A 12003-nucleotide genomic window follows, 5' to 3' on the forward strand; every position below is an offset into this window, starting at 1 on the left:
CATCATTCTTAAAGTCTCCATTTGGTCAGTTGACCAGTTGACTAAACTTGATCTAGTCGGATATGCCATAACGTAAATTGAGTTGTTTAAACTTAGAACCAGATGAATGGACGTTTACATTTCAGTGGCACGAGGGGACAACAGATGAGCAATACTGTGCCTCTTGGTGTTTCTTGTCATTTCCATTCAGTCACCACATTCACAGAAGTACTGCTTCTTTTTCTTTTTGCAATACGGATGTCATGATACACTGCTTTTTCAAGAAGGCGGAAGTTAAGTGACGTCATTGTGAAAAGGGCTTATTAGACTGCAACTATCATAATCCGGTCTGTGTTTGTTATGCAGTTTTATGTTACTTCCTGTCTTGTGCCTGGTTTTGTAATTCTTTCAGAGAAACTTTTATCATAAACGACTATAGTCAACATACTAGAAATGCGCTGATAAGCTAAAATGTCACCAGCATCCGCTGCTTCAAATAAATTATCCATCCGCCACCCGCCCGCACGTATCATTTTCACTGATAAAGATAACTGCCCTCGACCCAGATCCGATCGTCATTTAAATTACTCTAGCTCTAATTTTCTAGCACTGTCTTTGTCTGTAAATACTTAAATCTAATATTTCGATTTAGCACACAAATGATGTATCATATTAGAGGTACCAGTTTTATGCCTTTCATATACACTCACCTAAAGGATTATGAGGAACACCACACTAATACTGTGTTTGACCCCTTTTCGCCTTGAGAACTGCCTTAATTCTACGTGGCATTGATTCAACAAGGTGCTGAAAGCATTCTTTTGAAATGTTGGCCCATATTGATAGGATAGCATCTTGCAGTTGATGGAGATTTGTGGGATGCACGAAGCTCCCGTTCCACCACATCCCAAAGATGCTCTATTGGGTTGAGATCTGGTGACTGTGGGGGCCATTTTAGTACAGTGAACTCATTGTCATGTTCAAGAAACCAATTTGAAATGATTCGAGCTTTGTGACATTGTGTATTATCCTGCTGGAAGTAGCCATCAGAGGATGTGTACATGGTGGTCATAAAGGGATCGACATTGTCACAAACAATGCCCAGGTAGGCCGTGGCATTTAAACAATGCCCAATTGGCACTAAGGGGCCTAAAGTGTGCCAAGAAAACATCCCCCACTCCATTACACCACCACCATAATTGCATTAATGAGAAATTGAACAGGTGTTCCTAATAATCCTTTAGGTGAGTGTACATACAGTGCCTCACAGTTGTTGCATTTTAAATACCCAGTACTTGATTCATCCTCGTTAAAACCACTTCGCTAAAGCGCTCCCACACGGTACTTTTCTTTCCTACTTTTTGTTTTGATTTTAATTCTTCCTTTTTAAATTTCTCTCGGATCGGTTTTGCCTCCATTTCTGCTTTAAGAAATAGACCGTCCTCTACCGCCGCCATGCGCAAATTTCTTTTAAATTACTGCAAATTAGAGCCTGATTTTTTGAGAAATGTTGTTAACATTGTAAATGATATCATCCACCCTCGACCCACCTGCCTTCCCTTGAAGCCAGAGCGTTAGCATTAGCAGTAACGCTTTTTTGGCTGAAGTTTGCAGGATTTCCATCTAGTGGCTTTGCCACACTACTTCTGTATAGTTTTCATATTGATTAGTTGTCATTGACCTCCCTCACCTTTTCATGATTTTCTAGATCCATTCCGTGTCTGGATGTTCATGGAAATAAGCAACCCGGTCTCATCGGAAATACTTACATCTGTACACTATTTGCAGCGCCACAAAATACGTACCATCAGGTACATATTGCAATCCGGTATCACAATGTCCAACAGCAATAACGTTAACAACACCATATTATATTTAGGTGTAATTTAGGTGTAATTATAAATTCACCATATTATAATTAGGTGAATTTGAATTCAATCAGACGTCATATTTTGTGCACGTTTATTATTTCTGAGTAACAATTTAGAGGTATTTGAGCACGTTACCCAACCTCGCCCCTAATCCTAACAGTTTGTAAATTATACTATATAAACGACAACATGTAAAAGGAAGATACGGCTTTATGTGCTGTTTATTCATAAAGTGCAGATATTCCAAGTGTTCCGAGGCAAAAGAACAGACCCAAAAGCAATTCCCCTTCTCCGTGCACCATAAAACTCTGATCTGGACCACATGCGCACAGTGACAGAATCTTCAGAATCTTCTACAGTGAAATGGCATTGGCTCTTGTATGTCTTGTGACTTAACTTGTGTCATTAAGTTCACTTATATTATGAAACGCCATTGGATAACCCATTCCGATTGCATCACGTGCCAACCTTGAACGTACACTTTAATAAAACACGACTTTAGAACACTGGAAACGAAACGCAATCTTTTTGTCATTTTTTATAAACTGTGTTTGAGATAAATACCTGTGTCTGGCTTCTATTTCCTTGTTGCGTGTTTATATGGTTAAGTGGGTAGTTTTAAGTTTAGGGTAGGATTGGGGTTAGGTGCTCTGAAATATATTTTAAAGTATAAATAATAAGTGTTTATAAAATAGCTTTAGAGACAAACCATTACACTGACACACATTCTTTAGGTGACCATTAACGCCCCAGTGTACTTTTGTGTCTCAAAACTGTACCAAAAGGTACCTGATGGTACATACATTTTTTGGTGCTGTAAAAAGTGTACAGATATACGTATTTCCTAAGAGATCAGGTTGGAAATACACCCAAACACTTGGGATCAGAGGTTTCGCTGAATTTCTTTGAATTATATCTACACGTTTTTCACAGGGAAAACCTTGTGTCTTATTTTCTCATGTTGTGTCCTTATGTTGTGATCTTTGCTTTGTTAATGTCATTGTATTGTGCACCTCCTGATGACTGTAACTTTCAGTCACAGTCATCTGAATGTTAAGTCTTCTACAATGAAAGTGAGAAGAAAGGCCAAATAAATCTTAACCTTACCTTTCGAGAACAACAATGTCGGGAGCCCAAAACCCATCTTTGAGAGTTGTAATTGTATAAATGTCACAATAGTTTCGGTGATCCCAATGTATATTTTTGTTTATCCACGCCTATAAAAACATTTTAACATTGAGATAATTGGAAATACAATGTATAACATGTAGTTAACCTAAATATTATTAACACATGAATGATCATGACTAGCCCTTTATTAGTTGTGGATTAGTCCATTTCTTCATTCATAATTAGTTCATGTGGAAGTAAGTAGGAATTAGTATGTGATTATTCATGGACCCTTATTTAGAAACAAATATATAGCATAATGCACTGTAAATTGCTTTGGATAAAAGCATAATGTATAATGTAAATGTAAATTTGTAAAAGTAAAACTGTCAATTCAATTCAATTCAAGTTTATTTATATAGCGCTTTTCACAATGTGTATTGTTTCAAAGCAGCTTTACAGGGGCAAACAGGAAAAACAGATAAGTTAGAACACAGCACAGTGCATGGTGTTTATACCACGAGTAAGATCATTCTAATAATAATATCTAATTTATAAATAAATAAATGAATGAATGCAGTCTCCCGGTGAGCAGGCCAACACTGCCCTGCTGTGGCGAGGAAACTGTGTTTGTGTGCGTGATGTAATAAGAGTTTAAAATCACTTACAGTCTCAACTTGAACTTGTGTTGTAATGATCTGGGCATTTTCATTCTGTGGATTAAATCAAATGTTTAGTGATGAAACCATTCGATGACTCATATTCATACTGTAATGGTAAAATAACGGCGAATCGTGTTAAACTTTTACCACATCTGTGATGGCGGTCACACCGAGATCTATTGAAACCCAGGTATAACCATTATATTCATCAACGGGCCGCATGTTCTTAGTCAGACTGTTGTTATTGGACAGGTCAAGGTGTTTAAAAAGTGCAACATAAGCTCTAGCTCGGTCTGTAGAGTTGCATGAGATATCAGCAGACACCCAACCTGCAGAAATTAAACTTTACATTATAAAAGACAGATCAATATGTCCTTAAACCAACAATAATGAAATAAGTCAACAAAACCTTTTTGTCTGGTAATAAAACTTACCTGGTACCACTTTCGGGCATAAATTTAACAGAAGTTAATCACAACACATGATGAACTCTTACAAACCCAGAGCTTGATTTCACCTTGTTTCCCTTTGACTTTGCTTCTTTATCTGTTGCCATATCTACTAATATACCGACCACCAAGTGTGCTCATATGGTAACTTGTTACTTTATAGGTTTCTGTCCAGTATTTATAGCATTTATGCACATGTACAGTCTGCACTTCTCCTTCACTGCCTGTCTGCCCTACTGTGACAATTCCAAATAATAATAAAACAATTCTGACTTATCATTTTTATGTTGTTTTCTAGTAATGCGAGACATTTCTTATATTAATTTACTTGAGTAGCACAGTGAATTCAGATGTTAAGTATAGTTTTCATTAAAAAGAAATGATCAGAATATGTTGTCCACACCAGCCGCAATGGTACTTTGAGATTAGCGACACTAGGTTTCACATTAGAAACCTTTTAGAACCCGTTCATTATGTCTGATGTGAACACAGTGTTGAAACAAAAAGTTTGGTTTAATAAATAATGTCAGGTTTCAATGTTACAGTAACCTTGTTATATTTGTGTTTAAGATTTTACGCAATGCTTAAAATACATTATAACTACAGTATGGTAACTGCTGTGGAGTTCATTGTGTGCTATAAATATCATAGTCTTGAAAGTTTTAACAACATATAAAAATTATTATTTATGTGACGATATTACATATTTAATAACGCGTTATACTCCCTTTATTAAAATGCATTAAAAATTTTAAACCTTTTAAGGGATTAAACATTAAGTCATTTAGCAGACGCTTTTATCCAAAGCGAACTGCTAAATGACTTAAAAATACAGGCTTAATTTGAAACGTAACTGATTCTTTACATCACTCAACAAGACTACATTACAGTAATGTCTTTTTTTTCTGCATTCGATGTAATAATTTTTTTTTGAGAACTCAGCTGTAAAAAATACAGACCATAAATTACAATTCAATTTTAAAAAGACACTTACAGACGGATGCAAAAGTCAAAATGAGGCGGTGCAGGTCCATGGCTGGTAGTTCTGCGAAATCTGCTCCAGGATGAAGATTGAGTCTGAAGTTTATTTGCTTATATTTATACTGTTTGTGGGAAACACGCTCCACCTGCTGCTATTGTTCTAATACAATACAGAAAACTGTCTGCATGCATATGAATGAGTTATGTTATCCCCATACAGAACTTAGAAAACAAATGTCAAAGCAAAATGCTTCTAGTGCCCAAAGCATGTAAATGATCTGCATAAATATAATTTAGGAAAAAAGGTATACTTTGGAATTATTGTCAATTAAGTTCAATAAAAAAGGCCAGCGTACAGTGATATCACTGTTGGTGCATGTTGTTTCCTATTAACACTGCACAACATTCACTCATGCAATGGTGTCAGGGGTGAAGTTATATTATTTAGCAGATCAAGATATCTGACTTTTACAAAAACATTTCATTTATTGAATCACTGTATACTGTATCTGTAAAAAGTTCTGCCACCTTCGTGTGATTGGCTGACCCAAAACTTAATGAGAACACCTGTGTTTTTTATTCTAGTCTCACTGCACTTAGATGGTTTACAAGTGATTGTTTAGTTGTTTGCAATGAATAAGAAAAGTAACATCAAGTCAAGTTAAGCTTTTTTATATTGTGCTTTGTACAATGCTGCATTGTTTCATTGCATTTTCTCAGCTAATAGTGCCAGTTCTCCTCTGACACATTAAAACTGCAGTCTGTGACTTTTAAATAAAGGTAACGTGAGTTAATGTTTATTGATTAACATGGATAGTCTAATAAACAGTCATTGATTTGAGATTTACGTTTGTTGAAAACAGTTTAGATATGATTTTGTGAAGTCTCACTTTTGAACCAATATCAGGCAACAGTGATAATAATGGAGGCATAATGCAACTGAGTGCAGCTATCAAGTAGTGTAAAACTGCTTAAAATAGCGACAAGCAGTCCATCTTTGCTCCTGGTTAGTGGTTGTGAGAGTTTCCTGGTACTGGGAGGATCGTTCAGTCCACAGCCTCTCATAGGAGCTTGACATGAGGTGGTCGTTAGTGGGAAATCTCTACTTCTGCATATCGCAATAAACTGACAAAAGACAACTGAAAAAAATAATAAATGTAATGTAACTATAACTGAATAAGCCTCAATGGACCCACAATTCTCAAATCGGCCTCACATTTCCCAAAAGGGATAGTTCACCCCAAAATATTCATCATTTACTCACTTAAGTCTGTATACATTTCTTTGTTCTGTTGAACAAGCTATTTGAAGAATGCGCATAACTTGACAGTTCTTGGATCCCATTGACTACCAAAAAATTACTTTATAATATTTTGCTCTGTTGAACACAAAAGAAGATATTTTGAAGACTGTGGGAAAGCAAAAAGTTCTGAGGCAATTTTTCCAACAATAGTGGTCAATGGGGTCCGAGAGCTGTCAAGTGGTTATACTGGTTTGGAACAACTAGAGAGTATTTTCATTTTTGGGCGAACTTTCCCTTTGAGTTTGTTCAATATCGACACCCGGGGCAACACAAGGATTAAACTGTTGAACATCAGAGCATGAATGTGTAAATATCAGTTTTCATTTGTGTAAATATACGTCTTAAGTATAATCCTTTCAGGAACAATTTCAGGATCAATTCTGTCAATTGTAATGCGAGATGATTTTTTTTAGGAACAGAAATGGCATTGCAGAGAATGCACAACATTATGATATGTTTTCATTTCATGTTGGGAATATAGCACAAACACTCCAGGGAAATTAACAAGTATCTACAAATAAACATCTGTCATCTTTAGAAATGATTAAAGAGAGATTATTCTATCACTAGCATCTTGCTGGTGCTGGTTTTCCTTTTGAGATCACCCTCATTTACAGAGTTATGCAAGCAGTCTATGTAAATATCTGAAAACAGTCACAGATCCTAAATTGTGGCATGTAATGAAATACTATATTTCTCGTAGTCTTCATCTTCATCACAGTATAAGGGGTGGGCAGTCAGTCATCATTTGGTCAGCATGATGTTACTTTGTGACACTGTTCCATTTTTCCCTGAAGTAATAAAAATGGGTGTCTGGTTATAACCCCCCCAAAGTAAAGAAACCCCTTCTTTGTATATGTAAGTGTATTTTAACTAGAAGTCATCTTAACTGGGAGTGTACCCAGTTCATGTATTAAAAAAGATATGTTCCAGACTAATTGCAATTAAAAAAAACTATTATTCTGATGAATAAAGATCCATGGAATCAAGTGATGAAGCCCGCAATTTCAAGGTATTGTGATCGTTTAATAGCAAACACAAATTCTAAAGTTTATGAGCATTGAGATAGTCCTTGTTCCTGTGGGATTAGTCTCAAAAATAATTTATCCAAAACATTTTATACACACACGCATAACCAAATTCACAAGAATGAAACACGCACGACAAACAATTCAGCAGTTCATTGAATAAGTCAACAAATGTAGAATGGCCAAAATACTTATCATAATCTCTATTAGACTTATAAAGAGCCATTGTTTGAGACAACAATGACAAAGGGTTGCTTTGTAAACAGGTGACTTTGCTGTGCACTTTTGCTATGTTAAACTGTACATTTCATCCAAAATGTAAGTCATTTTACTTCAATTTCACATACAATATTAAATTTAGTCAAGTGGTTGAGTTAATGTAACTAAGAACATGTAAAAATGGCTTGACTTTGTTTGATGAGTTGATGTAAAGACATAATAAAAATAGTTGAAATGACTTGAAAAAGGCAAAGATAGCTTCAGTACGACACACAGCTTCTTCTCCCTTGTAAAAACACATTTCTATGGAATTAATGTTAAAGTTTTCCAAACAAAATGATTTTTTAATGTACCAGTGTTACTCAGACACATAGGTCTGAGTAGTTTAAGGTATAACAGTATAAGGTATAAAGTGAAATCTACTTTAAATTGTAAAGAAATAGAATAAAAAATCTTCATGTTCTTTAATTTGTTCTATTCTCATATATGTTTTATCGTGTTTGTTACAAGAAATCACTGACACTGACCCTTAACACATGAAAGAATAAGGCAACCAGCTGCAGCAGTCAGTAAGTCATCTTATTATATAATATATAGAGGGAAAGGGTAGATAACATTTTCATTTAATGGGCAGTCTTTATAGAAAATCATTCGATCACGAACACAAAAGGAACTTTTTTATGGAAAAATATATATAAAGTATATAGCAAAAACATCCTTGTAATAAAACATGTTTTCTATTTATACTTCTGTGTATTTATGTGTATTAACTAACGGTTGGTAAGATATATGCTATCTCTAATGTCCACCTCCAAACTATAAAAGTAAACTGATTTGCAGTATTTACAAAACTACAGGAAGTATTGCTAGGATGAAAATATTTAAGAAATAAGTTCTAGACATCTTGTAGTGTTACGTCTATGAAACATTTCCTGATAGAACACAACAAGTTGTGTCAGGAGAAGAGTTTATGAAAACTGTGATAAGAAAGTGTGATAAGACCAACACAATATATTTTTTATTAATGAATGATCAAATATTTGTGTGAATATAGGACTACAGTTTAATCCTTTGAGGAACAATTCTGTCACGTGTAATATGAGATGATTTTCCTCAGGGACTGAAATGTGTTATTATAGGCACCATATTGTAATGTTAATTATGTATAATTAATGTATAATCTTTATTTCAGGGTGGGAATCTTACGTAACAGACCCCGGAGGTTCATTCACATCTGCCATTTAATAAAACAGCATTTTTAAATCCCTATTTAATGAAATAACACATAGTAGTCAATCCTGTAAAGTATCAATTGCTACGGATAATTTATGAAGAAATGTACAGAAAGTTTTAAATATGTTTTAACAGAAAGAAAGAGAGTATTTAGAAGAATGTTGGTAAATAAAAATTCTGGGGCATCATTTACTTTCGAGGTAGGATCATTTTTGTATATTTTCTTTGTTCTGCTCAACACAAAAGAAGATATTTTGAAGAATGTAGGAAATCAGTCCTGGGGCACTTTTGAATGACAGAAACATTTTCATTTCCAAATATCTTTCTTGGTGTTCAAGCAAACAAAGAAATGTGTAGAGAGTAATTTATGACAGAAGTTTCATTTTTTGGGTGGAATATCCCTTTAGATCCAAAAATTGCTGCTTTCTTCATTGTTGTAATATACAGATGGTCTATCTTGCACTTTTGTTTTCCTCACTGAAAATATACTCAGTATACTTGCAGTCAGACTCATTTCAGTATTCTTCAAAGGTGTTAATGAGTTAAGCGGTTTGACACAGACGGACCACCACTGGGACAATGTCGGCATGCAGACTAATGTAAAAATGCTGTCGGTCTGCCAGCTTTTATTCGTGGGCACGCCATCAGTGGCTTGCTGCCGCTGGACCACTGTTGGTATAGCAGGGGCAAATTTACAAGACATGTTTTATTTGTTTTTACAGTCAAAGTAATCTTAAGTATAGTAGTATTAGTAAGTAATCTTAGTATAAACAACTTTTTTTCAGTTAAATCGAAAGGCTATTAATTTGCAATTTAATGATTATTTAATGAGATTTAATAGTTTATGTATTATATTAATCCCATATGTACCCTAAATGCTGCGTGATTAACGGGTGTTGCTCGCGAGCTGGACATTTGCGTGTATTTCAAACACTGTAGTGGAGGGAGTTACCATGGAAATGGGGCGGCACCAGTGCCCGGTTGCATAAAGCACCTTTAGTGTAATTTTCCCTTAAATTCTCCCTTAAATTTAAGGGTGTTGCAGAAAATAATCCTTAAGTGTAAGGAAATTCTAAGGGGTTTTTACATTTCAATAAAAAAAAACTTAAGTATATAATTTTCACTTAAGTAATCCCTTAAAAACCATTAAGCGATTCATAAAGCCCCTCAACGTTAATTTTATTGAACGTATTACTTAAAGTATTACTTAAGGGCTGAAAAACGCAAGCTTAAGTGTTTGAAGGACAAAAATGGCTGAGTTCATGGAACTCGTTGAAGAAGATTGTGTGCCAAGGCGAATATTTCACGACAGGGAAAACTGATGAAAAATTGTTGGAGGCAGGGGTGCCGCCAGAAAATCTGGGCCCTATGGAAACCAAAATTTATGGGCCCCCTACATTTTTTACAGATAAAATTTAACCCAATAAACATGCCCTGTATACTTAAAAAAAGATACTTAGCACAGTGCATAGTTAAAACGTCTAAAGATGAGTACAAAGCCCACAAAAACAAGAAAAAAATATAGAAATATGTACTTGTTTACATAAAAGGGAGAACATTTATTATCTCAATTGCAATTGCAAGCACAAAAGAACGTTATGTTCACATATTGACATATACTTTACATGAACAAGCTTTAGCTGGGTCAAACTGCTCAATCAACAAACATCAGCTACAGTAGAACAAACCCGTAATTAAATCAGTCCAGGAATAAAACGAGGTGCAGACAATAAAGCTGACTCTGCATCTGTGTAAGTCACGCACGCAGGCACACACACACCATATTATTTTTATTGGCCTATTTAGTTTTCTTAATATGAAATCTCTCCAGGGAACTCGACTCGACAGGGAAGGCTCAATGAATGCAGTCACAAAAGGTCAATGAATGCAGTGTCTATTTTATACCTGGGCACCTGGGACGGAGTCCGGCATGCAAATTTAATTCACCAATTTCATTGGTCTTTTTCAAAGCTAGTTGGAGTTGATAGGTTCTCAAGGGCCAACCCCACCTGTCGTTTCGACACAACGTCCAGAGACCGACAGAAAGGGAACCTGATGTATTGTGTATGTTTGTCTAATGTGAATGCGTTATGCTGTCAATAATAAATATTTTTAGAATATTTTTATTTGAGTGTGTTTGAACTGACAATTAGAGAAATAAATGTAATTTAGAGTATATCCATTAGAAATCATTTTACTACCTTAATCCAGTTATTAGTTTTTTAAGGTATACTTTTTAAGTACACTTGAAATAGTTCCAATTTAGCACACAAAAGTACACTCAATACACTTCACATTGTGCTGTACTACAATTCAATTGCAACTAAAATATACTTGTAACAAAATGATTGTGTCGAAAATGGCACACTTCAAGTTAATCTGTGCCGCCCAGTTTGCCACTGCTGTACCAACAGAGGCCCAGCGGCGGCAAAAACGCTTCATAATGTATGAAGAGTTTGGTTCCAAAACGAGAGAACTCTGTTTAAAAAAAAAATTATGTCATGTCTTTATTGTTTTATTGTGCTAGTTAGCTGTATTTTTTTTTTAGTTATTAAGGCTTAAATCAAAACAAACCAACTGCAGTTTGATTGATAGTAATTGGACTGCACAATAAAAAAAAATCTCATTTTGGAACCAAACGCTTCAATTCTGTTTTTTATTCTGATGAACACAAAATGAGAAAAAATAGTTCTGGGGCCCCTTTGACTACCAGAACTGAAAATTGCTAACATTCTCCCACATGTCTTTCTCAGTGTTCATCATAACAAAGACATTTGTATATACAGGTATGAAATAACATGAGGGTGAGAAAATTATGACAATGTATGATATTTATGAAAAATAAATTTGGGGTGAAATGTCAATTGAATTAGTTGATGGAAGTCTTATTTTATTATGTTGTTTGTAATTATTTTCTTAATTTTATTTTCTTAATTCTTTTAATTTTATGTGTCCAGTGCATTCCAAAAGCATTGTTTTCTTTTAATTATGACATGATGATAATCTATATGACATATAAAAAAGAACTTATAAAAATACTATCCAACAAACATGAATTAGTCAACACAGATGAATAACGCTGGCTTCTTTAATATATGAAACTGGTGTACATGATGGTCCAACCCTTTCTTCAGTGGTAAGTAAATATGTTTAAAATCATTACACAAA

The 12003-nt window shown here is 34.8% G+C and overlaps 1 protein-coding gene across 1 annotated transcript; it reads right to left on the minus strand.

Moving 5' to 3' along the window:
* Nucleotides 1-2953: 2953 nt before the first annotated feature.
* Nucleotides 2954-5115, minus strand: LOC130417605 (acetylcholine receptor subunit alpha-1-A-like). The gene is made up of 4 exons (XM_056743264.1): nt 5066-5115; nt 3770-3951; nt 3629-3673; nt 2954-3067 (listed from the first exon to the last, which is right to left on the minus strand). The coding sequence occupies exons 1-4, from the start codon at nt 5103-5105 to the stop codon at nt 2954-2956; spliced, it is 381 nt and encodes a 126-aa protein (XP_056599242.1). The 5' UTR covers nt 5106-5115.
* Nucleotides 5116-12003: the final 6888 nt, after the last annotated feature.

The sequence above is a fragment of the Triplophysa dalaica genome, chromosome 1 (assembly GCF_015846415.1).
Source record: "Triplophysa dalaica isolate WHDGS20190420 chromosome 1, ASM1584641v1, whole genome shotgun sequence".
Taxonomy (NCBI): domain Eukaryota; kingdom Metazoa; phylum Chordata; class Actinopteri; order Cypriniformes; family Nemacheilidae; genus Triplophysa; species Triplophysa dalaica.